The sequence below is a fragment of the Amborella trichopoda genome, chromosome 4 (assembly GCF_054954075.1).
Source record: "Amborella trichopoda isolate Santa Cruz 75 chromosome 4, AtrichopodaSantaCruz75HAP2 v2.0, whole genome shotgun sequence".
Classification (NCBI taxonomy): Eukaryota; Viridiplantae; Streptophyta; class Magnoliopsida; order Amborellales; family Amborellaceae; genus Amborella; species Amborella trichopoda.
Genome location: NC_142339.1, coordinates 25,635,853 through 25,650,805, shown reverse-complemented (window position 1 = coordinate 25,650,805; position 14,953 = coordinate 25,635,853). Strand labels below are relative to the sequence as shown.

The window sequence follows — 14,953 nt, the reverse complement described above, 5'->3', positions numbered from 1 at the left end:
GCTAGGCTCCACAAAATTTGTCTCCAAACTCCCTCTTTCTTCTTTAGGATAAAAACATGACACTATTAAAAACATGACACAATTAAATGCCATGCTTATCCCATTCGAAGAAGGTTGAATTTGATCAAAACGGTATGGCAGAGAGATCACCCACTCATACAACCTTAATCGGTGAACCATTTGATAGAAATAGCCCTAACCCAAATTTTTAACATAAGGGAAACAAATTTAACTATTGTAGCATCTAGAAGTTTTTAGAGGAAGGCAACTCTACAGAAAACTTCAATAAGATCTTCACTTGGATCAGTTGTATCTTTGACTTGCACTCGTCTGAACAAGACTACATCTCAAATTTACAAAGTTCAGAGTGATTGATGCTTAGTAACTAAGTCAAGGGTATGATAAATCCCTTGAAAATAGTGGGAAACTGTGTTGAAGATAAGATTCATAACCACCACTCTTCCCCCACGTCTCTTTTTCCAATCATAGGATAGAGCATGAATACAAAACTAGTTCAAAAAAATACTTTATGAAATTCATCATAAGAATTACCTGAATTGTAACTGAATTTAGAAAACATTTCTAAATGATACTAATCAAATTTCCATGAAGTATGCTCTTCATGCCTCTAGTAAACCACCGTCTTCGGAAAACATCACGAACATCTCTCTCAAAAAGCAGTCATGATTCTCTCTCTCTCTCTCTCTCTCTCTCTCTCTCTCTCTCTCTCTCTCTCTCTCTCTCTCTCTCTCTCTCTCTCTCTCAGAGCACACATGCAAGGCCAAGCCTTAGGATCAACCAGTGTAGGGTGTAACATCCCACAACCATCCTCTAAACCTAAAGAGAACCCCAAAATGCCTCATTAGTGTCTCAAGAAATCTTCCTCAAAAGATTCTTCAACCCACATCCCAAACAAGTGAGAACCATACTGTTTGTAGACGGGTCAAGCATAATGTTGAACTTCATTCCAAGGAAATCCCTAATGTGTCTCAACGTCTGTATAGCATAAGGCGAAAGCTTCCCCACCCGAACCTTTGAAATATCTTGTGGGCATAAAGCACACAAAAGGAATAGTAAAGCCAGAAAATCCATACCCATAAGCAAACTTAAACACTTTCCATACTCAATAAAATTAAAAAAAGGGTGCATATATTTATACATCTATATATATAGGAGAAAGAGAGAGAGAGAGAGAGAGAGCGAGAGGGAGGGTGGGATGGCTCAATCTAGAGTCAAATGGTGAGTTGAGTCCCCAACCCTTCCCCACCTTTGTAGCTTTCTTCAAACAGCAGTGCGTGTGTGTGTGCGATCTCGCGTACATATATGTCTTTGAGAGAGAGAGAGAGAGAGAATTCAATGCGCAATCTAAGCACACCAATTGTGTGGAGTCCACAACCCCACCTTGCTTTATTTCTTCAAGAAGCAAAGAAGTGGCTCGGATGCTAATATCTTTAGGAAGCATTCGAGCAGGTTTCTCATCAGATGTTTCCATGTCCTTAGCATCTCCATCTCTAAAGAAACATGTTGAGGCTTCTGCAGAAATAAAACAACTAGATGTGGTCTCTGCAACTAATAAGATATCATAACCAGGGGATCTGCAACCAAAAAATCTCTCTTCAAAATCCAGGCCAATATTTGACAAATTTTAGACAAACATTCGAAAAGAATTTAACAAGTTATATTGTAGCCCATCCAGAATTAGTAGTAGTTCATAAACAAAGATGGACAATTTTCTTTTGTATTTTCATGTGTAGAGAAAAGTGAATAACAAGGTTGACACCCCAACTCGGAGTAGGCAGGAAAACCCTCTCCATTGGAAAAACCTTTATAACCCCTTTTTTGTTCTTTCCCTGCATATGATCATTAGGTTACCAGAAGTGCAAGTTTGTGAGTTCTTGTATTTTCTTACTGATCAAGGAGACCGAGGAATCTTTCATGCAAATTCTTTGTAATGATATTGTAAAAAAGAAGCGGCATGTAGAGAAAAGTCTTCTAATACTTTACAAGAGAAAAGATGGTAAAAGAGAAATACCGAAATATCAAAAAGGAACGCATTCGCACGGACCCCACAAATTTGATAAAATGTTCTGCAATTATAAGAAAAACTAGAGTATTTATTATATTTACAATGCACAAGACACGCATGGAGAAATAACACACCATAGGAGTAACATCATTTAACTCCAGAGATGTGCAACTTGAAAAATTGTCTTAAAGTGAAAACCACATGCAGTGTTAAAAAACTCGCTTCAAAAAACTCGCTTCCAATTTTTCCAACTCGACCGAGTCATGTCAACTCTCAAGGTCTCAGTTTTATTATCAGAAGATGGGGCTCGGCAGAGTTTTCTTATAAATTAAATGTAGGGGAAGCATTTTGACCTTAGTTTTTGTTACAATATGTGTTTTCCTCTTTATCCGAACCAAAATAAGGAAGTATATTTCATCTCAATTTGAGTCCTGCTTTTAAAGCAGAAATTTGCTTTAACATTGAAAAACGGTAACTTTATCTGCAAATTGAGAAACCAAGATAACTTTACTTGGTTTTGGTTGTAACTAGTGCCATCACCTGCCTAAGCGAGCAGCCTAGGCCCTTGTGCGGGTGAATTTTTTATTGTTGTTATTCAATGAAAACCATACCCTTAGCTATATTACTTTTGTTAATAATTCATGCTTGGCTCTATCGCCATAAGAAAAATTTCTTGGTATCCCCAAATCTAAATCAAGCAGAAATTCATTCGATGTGGAGAACAATCGGCAACAAACATTTACAAGACAAAATGCCCCTTACTACGTTTGACTCAAATTGGAACATTCACTATGAGCGTGGTACACCTTTATCCATAGTTATCAAGGCCGGATTAGACCACGCAGTCCAACTAGTTGGATTGCCAATCAGTGCTTTGGATGGTCCGATATAAAGTAAAAGCTAGGATTGCGGTAACCAATAAAATCAATGTTTTAACAGGTTTTGACAGATTAGATCGGCAAATTTGGACTAGTTAGATTGGTTAAACAAAATTGAGTATTTTTTCTTTGTAATATATTTTTATGTTTTTAAACTATTATTCTTATTTGTTCTTTATTTTATGAAAATATAGTATAACTGGTTCGACCGCCCTTTGGTTAGACCAGGCCGCTCAACAGTTCGACAGCTAGTCTGATCTAGATAACATTACCTTTAACTATTATCATGAGAAACAATTTTCCAGTTTCCCTTAATCATTATTAAGTGGTAATAAATCTGATAGCACAATTCTAGGCATCAACAACTAAGATAACCAAATACCAATTACTATCTAACCATAGTGAAAAATTCACCTCCAACATACTACACCTTTACACAGTTACAGACATGATGACTTTTAACAAATTGATGTTGATCATTCCCCATGCACGTGCACTAAAGAATAGTGATTACACCTTTTTGGACTAGTAAAATAAGACTTATTATTAGCTATGAAAGATGAAAAAAGCAACACACTTTCCTAAAAGTTGAGCTGAAAGATGACCATCACGAATATTGACATCAGGCAATAGCCAATTGAAAATTCCACAAGCTGCATATCGCATGCGGTGCACCATCTCAGGAGATACCCTTGTTGTGTAGGCTATTCCTCTAATGCGTTTGACCATTCCTTCATCAACCAAGTGAACTGCCTGGAAGCAGAAATCTTTTCAATGGACAGAATGCAACACATAAAAAGGCAACAAATATACTCTTAGGAAAAAATCGAAAAAGAAAATCTAAAAGCATCATCTCAGTTCTTGCTTGATAATAGCAAAACAGCAGGACTTATCCTGAAAACAAAAAAGGGCCGGACTTACAAATAAACTATTTTGGATTATTGGAACCTTTAAGCACACTTCACCACCACCCTCAGGAGGAGATCCACGGCTTATGATTTTAAGTTCCAGTTCTCTAGGAACTCCAAAATGCTTTAGGATATGCAATGTAGTGGTTTGGAAAGTATCAACACATGGATCTTTGTGATCATAAGTAATTCCGACAAAAAAACTAAATGCACATTGAGATTCTAAGTAGAAAAACTTACAAGAAGCATATTAGATTAAGCGTGTGAAATGGGGCACAAGCAATGAGAAGCACACAAATACTGAATCAGTTCAAACAAGGGTTTCATGCGTTGTCTGTATCAATGAAAGCTCCTTTGAGTGTGATGTCTGCCATTGGTGAAGGTAACATTGAGATATCAACCATATATGTGTGTAAAACTAACAAAAAAAAGCAATGCGAAGAGCATTATCAACTATATTACCCAGAAATGCCTCTTCCACCAGCCGTTCAGAGTGCCGACATGTTCCAACATGGCAAAATGTGTCAGACATGACCAACATGTTAGTGAAATGGATAGTTGGCATGCCTGTCACGACCCCGCCCCCAACCTTGACCCCGACCCACACCCCTTTTTCGTACTCGACGTAGGATTCGTGATCTGGAGGTAGTGCATGTCACTCAAGTTAGAGTTGACTCAACGCCGTTATATCGGTAATCAAAGCGAACCATAGCAAAGAACTACATCAATTAATCTAATTGCAAATAAACATTTGAACTCTCGAGAAATCCATCCATCAATAAAATTGCAATACATAAAATTTCTTCCAAAAGGCATTACACTTAAGTCTGGGGTACCGGGCCCAATAATACATATTTTCAAAATAAAGAAAATTTAGGGCTAACTACTCGATCACATATAATATCAAAATTCTTCGTAGCAGAGTGTAGCCTCGACTTCCAAATGCGAACCTCACCCCTCTGACCTTTGACCTGCTCGCTGTCAATCTACAAAAGGGGAGATATAGTGAGATGAGCTATAAAGCCCAATAAGTGGATTTAGGTGCCATGCATCATAAGCGGTTCCTCAAATTATAAAAAAGCCATAATACAATGGTCGTGTACATCAGAAGTCAGGTCATAACATTAATATCAAGCAGCGTAATCAATGGTATCTATCATTCCATCGTTACAATTGTCAACATTTACAATCATAATTCAATCATTACCCACACTCTCCTTAGTTCACTTATTCCCAAAGTAGAAGCTCTATCTATTAGGCTAAGCTAATCCCATTGTTTAGGATCTCTTCCATCTCTCAAGAGGGAGGGCATTGACAAGTGGGTGAATCCACTTCGTAATGCCCTCATACTCACACACATAGCATCCAATGCGTCTTGGAGTTTTTGATAGGCACCTGCCTTGCAAGGCGTCAGTCACTAGTCACATCTCAGTAGATCTCAGGGGGTCCCATTTCACTTATCCCTATCTGCATCCTATCATACAATAAGTTAGGGGACAAAACCAGCATCACTTTTCTCAGTGTAATAGTATCCACTACTGATGGGTGTCCCATCACGTAAAGGCCAGTATCAGTATAATAGTATCTACTACTAATGGTCACGGCATCATATTACGCTCAAGCATTCAATTCCTTCACACCAAATCAGTACCTTATGACAGGTAATTCAATTTTCATTATACAAAGTGTGAGCCTTACTCAAAACTATTCATCAATCACATAACTTTATGACGTCTATCATGGAATACCCATGATATGAGGGCTATCATATTGCATTTACACTTAGAATTCAGCATTAGTATTACGACACTTGTCATGTAGCATATGTCATGGAACTATCACAGTAGTAGGTCATTCAAAAATTTTCACGTAACGCATAACTGCATAATATTATTCACATAACATGATGGCCATTAATATTCATCACATGAAATTATCATTCCAGTAGCAGACGTTGCTCATGTGCAATGATCCATCCGCGGCTACCCGCACAACGTTACACACCCGACTTTGCACAGGTGGCATTTCGCATGCGGTGTTTCACAAATAGCAATATGCGCACGAGGTTTCACAGCGGCGATATGCACACGGCTTTTCACAGCGGCGATAAGCGCACAACGTTTCGCTGCGACCACACGCGCACAATGTTTCATAATGGTGCTACACGCACGATGTTTCACAGTGGTGACACGCACATGGCATTTCACAGTGATACGCGCATGGCCTTTCACAGTGGTGATACGCGCACGACATTTCATAGCAATGATACTCGCACGGCGTTTCAACGCAAGGTGAGTGACAGTGGCTAGAACCTCCATTTACTGTAAACAGCGGTATGCCCCCCCCTCGCTTCAGGCATAACTCTTGATCTATGCAAAGCCTTACCATGGCACAATGTAAGGACCCACACTTTTTCTAGCGATGGGGAACGTGGCAATGAGAGTCGTGCGACGATGAGTCGTGCGACGATAGGTCATGCGGCGATGGGGCGTGCAGCAGAGTAAGCACGCACGACGATAGTGTACGCGAAGGAGAGTAAGTGCGCACAACGATAGTGCTTGCGAAGGAGAGTAAGCATGCACAGAGATAGTGCACGCGAAGGAGAGTAAGCGCACACGACGATAGTCCACGCGAAGGAGAGTAAGTGTGTGGCGAGAAGGCACGCAGTGAAGGGTGTGCGACGAGAGGGCACGCATGAAGGACGTACACCACCTATCATGCTCTAGATGCTAAAAGAAACACCTATGTGATCTTTTACAGGAGAATACTTTTTTTTTTTTTTCTTCACCCTATCACTTACATGTGGTCTTTATTATAATAAGATAAATTTTAAAATAAAATCAACATAACAATAAAACCAAGATCTTAACAACTTGATGCCATTGAAACAACTATGAACTATGCTTGAGAATAAAAGATAATATTGCAAGAGACAAAAGGAAGAGTGCCAGAGATTACCTCAACCGGGCTTATTACACCCCACACTGAGTCACCACCATCCGATGGTGCGGGATCGACTGTCTAGCTTCAATCTCGAACTGAGAAAGCAAATTTCGGCCTAGCCACACCAATAGAATATGAACCCTTTTGATCACAAACTCAAACCCTAGGTGAATTCTCTTAGCAACCTAGTTTGAGAGAGATGGATTTTCTTTTTGCTAATCCCTAAGACCCTTAGCCATACATCCATATTTGAGAGATAGGAGAGAAGAACTCCTTAACATAAACTCTTAGATTCTTTCACAATGTGGGAGAGAGATCAAACTTGAGAGAGATAAACTTTCTTAAGAGAGAGAGATAGAAAGATAAGGTGTAGAGATTTTTTTGGTAGAGACAATCCATTTTTATAGGCTTTGAATAAGATTAGGGTTTTTTAGGGTTTTCTTTGGCTTGCCTCTTCTTGTGAGATTGAACATAAACCGTCAATCAAGGGTGACTTGTGGGGTGAGAGATCTGAGCCATCCATTCCATAGATGGGCCATCAATATTATGGAAGATGCATGAACCATTATCCCCATTTCCTAAACCATTTTCTCATCAATAGAAATTAAATAAATTAAATCTAATCAAAATAATGTGCATACCATAAAATAGCCCAAATCTACTCAATCTTTCCACAAAATCTTTTAAAGATATATCAAGTCAATATTTAGTCAATATCTTCCAACTATATGGTCACATGTCATATCACCAAAAAATAGAAAAGAGAATAAGGGTGGGGCGTGCCAACCAAGGGGCGCACTCATGGGCCCCACCTTCTAAAAATATGGCGGACCTATCTATACAATGGGCCCTCATGATATTTTTATATATTTAAAATTAATAAAAGGATTTTAGAATATTATTTGAATATTTAAACAATTGTAAAATCAATATCTTTAATTTTATAAATCCAAAAATTATAAATAAAATATCCAGGAGTTCATAAAAATTCAAATAATAACCTTAAAATAATTTTTATCATAAAACAAATACAATTAAATTAATTTGATGGGGAAAATGATCCATATGGTTTAAGAATAAACAATCATGAGGCACTCCACCTTCAACTGTGGACTATAGACTACAAACATCGTTTGCTTAGTATGGCCCACGGGGGACTATGCTCCCAATGAGTTCATGTTCCACTATATCATTTCATTTTACAAACACTAATAAGGCCTTTAAAGGCCACATGAACCCAACAGATGCCACTTGCTCAGCCTTGGCACCACGTGACAGTTACCCTACCTCTTGAGTACTTAAACCTCTCTCTCACCCATGCCACTTATTTTTCCTTTATCTCTCTCTCTAAGGTGAAAGTTTAGGGGAGCACTTGGCAAGCAGCCATTGTTGCAGGGAGTGTGAGCTGTGAAAGAAGAATATTTGAGAAGGCACCACAACTGTTCAAGTAAGTGGATTCCTCACCATTACATTGTAGCCATAAAGAATGTATGAACTTATATGCCTATGAAAAGAGTAAGAAAAGTGTATGTGATGTAGAAATTCCTTACGCCTTGTTCATTGAAATTGAGGTTTTCGTTCTTTGATAAAAGTGGATGCTGAGGATGAATGCATGATGCCTAAATTCTGTAGGAAATGCATGTTTGTGTGAGTATACTGTGAAAGAACAATTATTAGGATGTCTTTCTCTAAATATTGAATATTTTGGATCATGTTTATGAAGCATGTTACATATTACTGTGAAATTTCAGGAATATGTATGTACTTGAAGGAGGCTTTTGAACAGTCAAATGAGGTCTGATTGACCTTAAAACACTGGCAATGGAAAGATATGTTAGTCTAGTAATATGTTCGTTTTTACTCAATGTCGAAATTCTTTATAAAAATGAAGTCATATTTCGGAATGTATGTGTAGGTTACTGTCTGACTGTTTCTCTGGATTTTGCACAAACCCTGCGGTGGTCACTGATTTTCACTAAACAAATGAAATCCTTTTCTTGTAAAACCATAGCCGTTTAAAATATCTAGGAATGGGTTAAAAGTTGCATGTAGAAATTATTTTGAAATTCTTCTTGGATTGGAAGTTATATGTCTTTTTATGAAGAGATGTCACTGTGGACAGTTTCAATAAAAACCAGAACTAACACTTGATTTATCCCGAACTTTTGAACAACCAAATGAAGTTCAAATGCTTTCAAATTAGCCTTGTTAGAAAGATATATGTTTGGCTTGAACTTTGATTTTTGAAATTGTCCCAAACTCTTCACGGTTTAAGAGTTATAGTGATGCAAAGCTGGGTATCTTGTTGTTTCTTCTACACAACAGGGTACCATGAATAAACCCTCAACCTCTTGAACTTTTAAGAGGGCCAATGAGGCCCAATTGTTTTCAAACCACCCCCATTTGAATGATGGGTGTGACTAGTATAAAATTTGTGTTGGAACCATTTGTAAATTCCAAATGGATCAAATGTTATGATCTTAATTGTGGGTGCATGACGTTGCCTATAATTGTAGGAAATTGAGCTATAATATCCTTTCTTGTTTTGCCACCTATTGATCTAAATATCTTCATCTTAGCTACACTCATCCCATGGGTTTGTTGTTTCTTGACCACCCAACATTCCACCCCACAAAGCACAGCTGTTCTCACAGCTGTCCTATAGGATGTGGCCTTTAACTTCATTGGTTTACAATGATCATATAAAACTCTGGTTGCACATCTCCACTTCATTCATCCAGCTCTAATTCTATATGCGACATCTTCCTCAATCTATCCATTTTTATGGATTATCGATCCAAGATATCAAAATGCGCTCTTTTTGGAATTTCTTGGCCATCAATCTGAACTATTTCCTTGTTTATTTGACTCTTATTATTACTAAACTTACATTCCATATATTATGTCTTAATCAGGCTAATTTTAGAACCTTTAAATTCTAAAGCATTCCTTCAAAGTTTTAACTTTGTGTTGACGTTACTTCGGGTCATATTGATCAAAACTATGTCATCCGCAAACAACATACACCACGGTACCTCATCTTACATATACCTAGTTATATCATCCATAGTTATTCGCACACTAGTTAGCACTTCCTCATACATATCTCTCACCAAGTCGATGTAATATTTAAAGACTCCTTTTTTTTCCAACACCTGCCAAATTAAATCTCGATTTACTCTATCATAAGCTTTCTCTAGATCAATAAAGACCATGTGAAGGTCTTTTCCCTTTATCCTAAACTTCTCAATCAATTGCCTAAGTAGAAAAATAGCCTCAATTATTAACCTCTCTGGCATAAAACTGAATTGTTTTTCTGATACACTAATTTCATGCCTTAGTCATTGCTCAATCACTCTTTCCCACAACTTCATAATGTGGCTTATAAGTTTGATCCTTCAATAGTTTGCACAATTCTGCATGTCTTTGTTGTTCTTATAAATAGGTATTATAGTACTTTTCTTCCAATTCATCTAGCATTTTTTTGTTCTCAACGTCTTGTTGATTGGCTTGGTCAACCAATTAATACTGATCTCCCCCATGTACTGCCAAACCTCTATCGAAATACCATCTGGTCTTAAAGCCTTTCTTATCTTCATCCTCTTCAAACCTTCTTTCACATTCGATATCTTTATTTTACGAATGTATCTCTGACCTGCGCCTCATTTATGTCAATGGTTCATTCTATCGTTGTATTTCTATTGTGTTTATAATTTTTTTTTTTTAAAACAAGCTAAAAATATATAATTAAAAAAACAACCAAAGACTCTCTTTCTCTCCCACTTATTTCTCTGTCCCACCCTCTCTATCTATCTTCCTATTTTTTTCCTCCTCAATCCCACGTTTTCCCTATCTCTATCCCTCATTCTTTCTAAGTAAATCTACTTAAAATCTCTCTCAAATAATATTTTCTTTGATTTAGGAAACATCCAACAAGGCTCCCTCCTTATCCTCACACACAATCTCCTCCAACCTAGCTTATCCTCATGCACCACCTCCTAATTCCTAAGAAAAAAACAACTACATCATTAAAATTTTGAATTATCTTTTTTTTTTGGCATCACCTCCCTCCCTCCCTCCCTTCCTAGATATCCAAAGTTTATCTTCCATGCGTTCATAGCAATCATACAAACACATAACAAAGTTTCATTTAGCTCAAGAACAGAAAGCTAAGAGAGGCTCCAATTACATTGAGAGCCTTTCTTTCTAATTTAAATGAAACTATACAAAGTGCATGTCTCCACTTTCATTAGAAAAATAAAAAAACTCTCTCAATTATTCTCTCATATGACTAAAACTTTGGCCAAAATGCACAACGAAAAACTTTTTTTCTTTTTCTCATATTTGAGAGGTTATCGAGGGTAGGAACGGAACCCTTGACATCACGTTGTGACCCCATCACCCTAACCACCAATGCTAAGGACCCACTTCTACGTCAAACTCAATCATTCTATACAGACAACTTCCAAATCCCTTTTTATCCTTTAAAAGCATTGACGACCCAAACGGATGGAACTTTAATAAGGAGTTTTAAATATTTTATATTTAATAAAAGGTGCGGTTTGTATAGAGCCGAGGCTCTAAACAATCAAATTAGAGCCCACCTTCAAATGGTGTTGAAAAATGTGGTTTCAATACTGAAAATCTCTGTGATAGCCTTAAAATATATTTTCATCTTTATTTATAAAATTTAAAGCTTCAAAAATAGTGTTGATCGAGCAGATCTATGAAAACTTGAATAACTTAAAAATTCACAGCCCAAAAAAGCGTTACAAGATGTACTATTTCCAAAACTTGAAATCCATTTTTTTTCCCAAGTCCATGCATCTTGTTGTCGAGATGATAAAATTGAGAATATGTGGGCATCAAAACAACATCTTGTAGTGAAATTTTTTAGGTGGGCTCTAATTTGATTGTTTAGAGCCTACGCTCTATATAAATTTATCCCATAGAAATTTTATGGACGTTTTGGCGTGTCTTGATTTCCATCTCCATGTCTAACCCTTTGAAGTGTTTGATAAAATAAAAATTGTATGGGGTTATGGACGTTTCATTAGGACGTGTTTGATGTCTTTTTGGAAGTTGGAACTTATTAATACGGTTCATGTTTCATGATAAAAAAGTGGAGTGGAAGGTCAAATGGGAACTTAACAGTACTGTTCATATTCTTGTATCGCGTGAGAAAAAGTTCCGATCTAAAGGTCGGAACTTCAATTTGGAACTTCGTTTTAGAACTTCACTCCCGAACCCTAGTTGTTCTTTTTCTCTTCTCTTCGTTCCCATCTTCCTACTTCAGCCGGTGAGCGCCCCTCTCTTCGCAGCAAGACCCCTCTGTTCAGTTCTTCGCGTTGAGGCGCTGAGTCACCCCTCTCCGCAGCACGCCATTATCTCAGGCTGACTCCTCTCTTCACACGCAACCGTCGTTAGGGTTTACTCAGCTGTTCTGTAGCTCTGATCCTTGTTATTGATCTTAAGGTATGTTATTGACTCTTATTCTCTCCGTGTTATTGACCTCTGTGTTTGTTCTTGAGCTCGTGAAGCCAAGAACTCTTATTCTCTTTGTGTTATTGATCTCTGTGTTCTTGAGCTCTTGAAGCAAATAGCTCTTATTCTCTCTGTGTTATTGATCTAGAGGTATGTTATTGACTCTGATTTTCTTCATCTTCTCTCTATCGCTTCTTTGAGCTCTGATCCTTCCTATTGAGCTCTGATATGTGTTCTTCGTCTTTCTCGAGGTATTTGCCTCTGACTGCCCTAACCACGGAGAATAGTATTGATGTGTTTTATTTAATAAAGTCAGAGTGAATAGCATACCTTTTATTTCTGATTCTACAGATTTTTCGCAACAGCCCAATAGATCAGAGGTCACGTACAAAAAAAATAGAGCTCAGTTACAAACTGATTATTCAAACAGTTTGTAATAAAATCTGAGTCTTTTTTTATTGTGTTTATTTGGCAATTTTACATATTTCACAACAGCCCAATTGATCAGAGCTCAATTACAAAAAAAATAGAGCTCAGTTACAAACTGATTATTCAAACAGTTTGTAATAAAATCTGAGTCCTTTTTTTTTTTGTGTTTCTTTGGCGATTTTACAGATTTTTCGCAACAACCCAATAGATCAGAGCTCAGTTACAAAAAAATAGAGCTTAGTTACAAACTGATTATTTAAACAGTTTGTAATAAAATCTGAGTCTTTTTTTTTCGTGTCTAGTTGGTGATTTTACAGATTTTTCACAACAACCCAATAGATCAGAGCTCAGTTACAAAAAAATAGAGCTCAGTTACAAATTGATTATTCAAACAGTTTGTACTAAATCTGAGTCCTTTTTTTTTTTTTTTTTTTTTTTTTTTTTTTTTTGTGTTTATTGGCTCATTGGGGTTACTCAAAATAGACTTTGATGAGTTGATTAAGATTTTTATGAGTTGCAAAGGGTGAGTTCCTTCTCCTGAGCCCCATTTTCAAACATTGGGTAAAGCAAAGTGATTCGGTTTTGTGAAATTTGTTAATAGATTGCATCTTACTCGAGTTGGGCATTTCATGTTTTTCTTCTTGGCATATTTTGAGTTAATTTGCAGCATGTGTATTAAAATTAAAGGTTCTTGGCATGATTGCATCTTACTGAGTTATTTTGAGTTCCTTCTTGACATGATTGCATCTTACTGGGTGATTAGGGGTTCTTGGTGTTCATTTTTGTCCTTTTTTTTTTTTTTCTTATTCGTTCTTGTAAAGTAGCCAAATAAGGATTCTACTTACGGTGACTTTAGTTCGATTGTTTTGAATAAATAAATTGAATATACGATTGGTTTCAGGAAGATGACAGACTGATATATTTTTAATTGGTTTCTGTGAGGTTTGTGTTTCTTGGTTCTTGGCTATTTGAGCCGTTTTGGTTATTTCAATTCCTTCTTATTTAATATTTTTGTTACTAGTCTATGATTATTTGATTTGATCCTTTCTAGCTGGAGTTTATCATTTTCGTTCTTTTGCTTTTCAACTTCTGGAATTTGCTTTTTTGAGTTGTTCCAACAATGACTTCAGCAAAGTGTTAACAAAACAAAGAGATAAAAAATACTGAAAAAGCAGCAAATGAATGCAACTTGTGGCTATTTTTTATGTTTTTTGAAAAACTACTAGAGTTTCTCAATGCAATGCATATGGTGTGGGAGTTTTTTTCATGAGTAGATAACTATATGAATATTACTTTTTTGTTATTTTTTATGCTTGGGTTTGTTGAATTTTACTTAGCTCAAATTATAAATGCTGTAGCTAGCATGCTCTTTTTGTTACCTTTCTTTTTTTAATGAATAATGCTTATGGGTTCATGGAATCTGATATATTTTTTCTAAGATATACAACTATGATGTGGACTTGTTTATATCTTTTTGTGCAAACAAGATGTGCATGAATTACCAACATTTTCATATTCTTATTACTTTTGGTTATTTTGTATTTGGGTTTTTGACTATGTTCTCTGTGATATAGTGCTAATCTTGCTTCCTATTTGTGAATAAAATGCTGAATTTACTGGAATTGAGAAAAATCTTGCTTACTTTTTTGTGATTTTTGTTTTTGGGTTTGTTGAGTTTTACTTGGCTCCAATTATGAATGCTGTAGCTACCATGCTCATTTTGTTACCTTTCTTTTTTAAGAATAATGCTTATGGGTTCATGAAATCTGATATATTTTTCCTAAGATATACACCTATGATGTGGGTTTGTTTATATCTTTTTATGCAAACAAGAAATGCATGAATTACCAACATTTTCATTTTCTTATTACAGCTGTGATGATGTGGGCATTTTCATTTATGTATGTTTAAACTATTACAGGTTATTGTTGAATGGGCTGGTTTTGTACATGGTTATATATGGATGCATGAATTGTGAATGTTGCTTGACATGCATCACAAATGTCTTAACAGATAACATACAAATGTTTGGTGCCATTATAATCTTAGAGAGAGAGAGAGAGAACACACAAATGTTGTGTGCATGGCTTGTGAATGCAGTATATTTTTGAATTGTGGGTGACATATATTTTTTAGGTTGGGATATGGATGCATCAGTGTTGAATGTAAGTAGTGCTCAAATTATTACAGGTTATTGTTGAATGGGCTGATTTTTGCTGCTTGCATTGTGCATGTGTGTTTGAATGGGTTGATTTCTTACTAGTTGCATTTTCAATTAGGTATGT

The 14,953-nt window shown here is 36.5% G+C and overlaps 2 protein-coding genes across 15 annotated transcripts in view; one reads left to right on the top strand and one right to left on the bottom strand.

Annotated features, from left to right (window-relative positions):
- Nucleotides 1-870: 870 nt before the first annotated feature.
- The window catches only part of LOC105421860 (putative RNA 3'-terminal phosphate cyclase-like protein), a 16,654-nt gene continuing 2,571 nt past the window's right edge, over nucleotides 871-14,953 (bottom strand). The window contains exons 2-5 of the mRNA XM_011630850.3: nucleotides 3,826-4,034; nucleotides 3,482-3,657; nucleotides 1,380-1,595; nucleotides 871-1,084 (exon numbers count right to left, since the gene is read on the bottom strand). Coding sequence (XP_011629152.1) covers nucleotides 871-1,084; nucleotides 1,380-1,595; nucleotides 3,482-3,657; nucleotides 3,826-4,034 — 815 coding nt within the window. The remainder of the gene's footprint in view (nucleotides 1,085-1,379; nucleotides 1,596-3,481; nucleotides 3,658-3,825; nucleotides 4,035-14,953) is intronic.
- LOC18424788 (RNA cyclase family protein) overlaps nucleotides 11,631-14,953 on the top strand; it is a 24,196-nt gene continuing 20,873 nt past the window's right edge. For 6 of the 14 annotated variants that reach the window (XR_016054266.1, XR_016054265.1, XM_088865027.1 and 3 more), the window contains exon 1: nucleotides 11,717-12,230. The gene's annotated coding sequence lies outside the window, so the exon portion shown is untranslated. Of the gene's footprint in view, nucleotides 12,231-14,953 lie in introns of all 14 variants that reach the window. The other 8 variants (XR_016054264.1, XR_016054263.1, XM_020661765.2 and 5 more) reach the window with 4 other exon arrangements.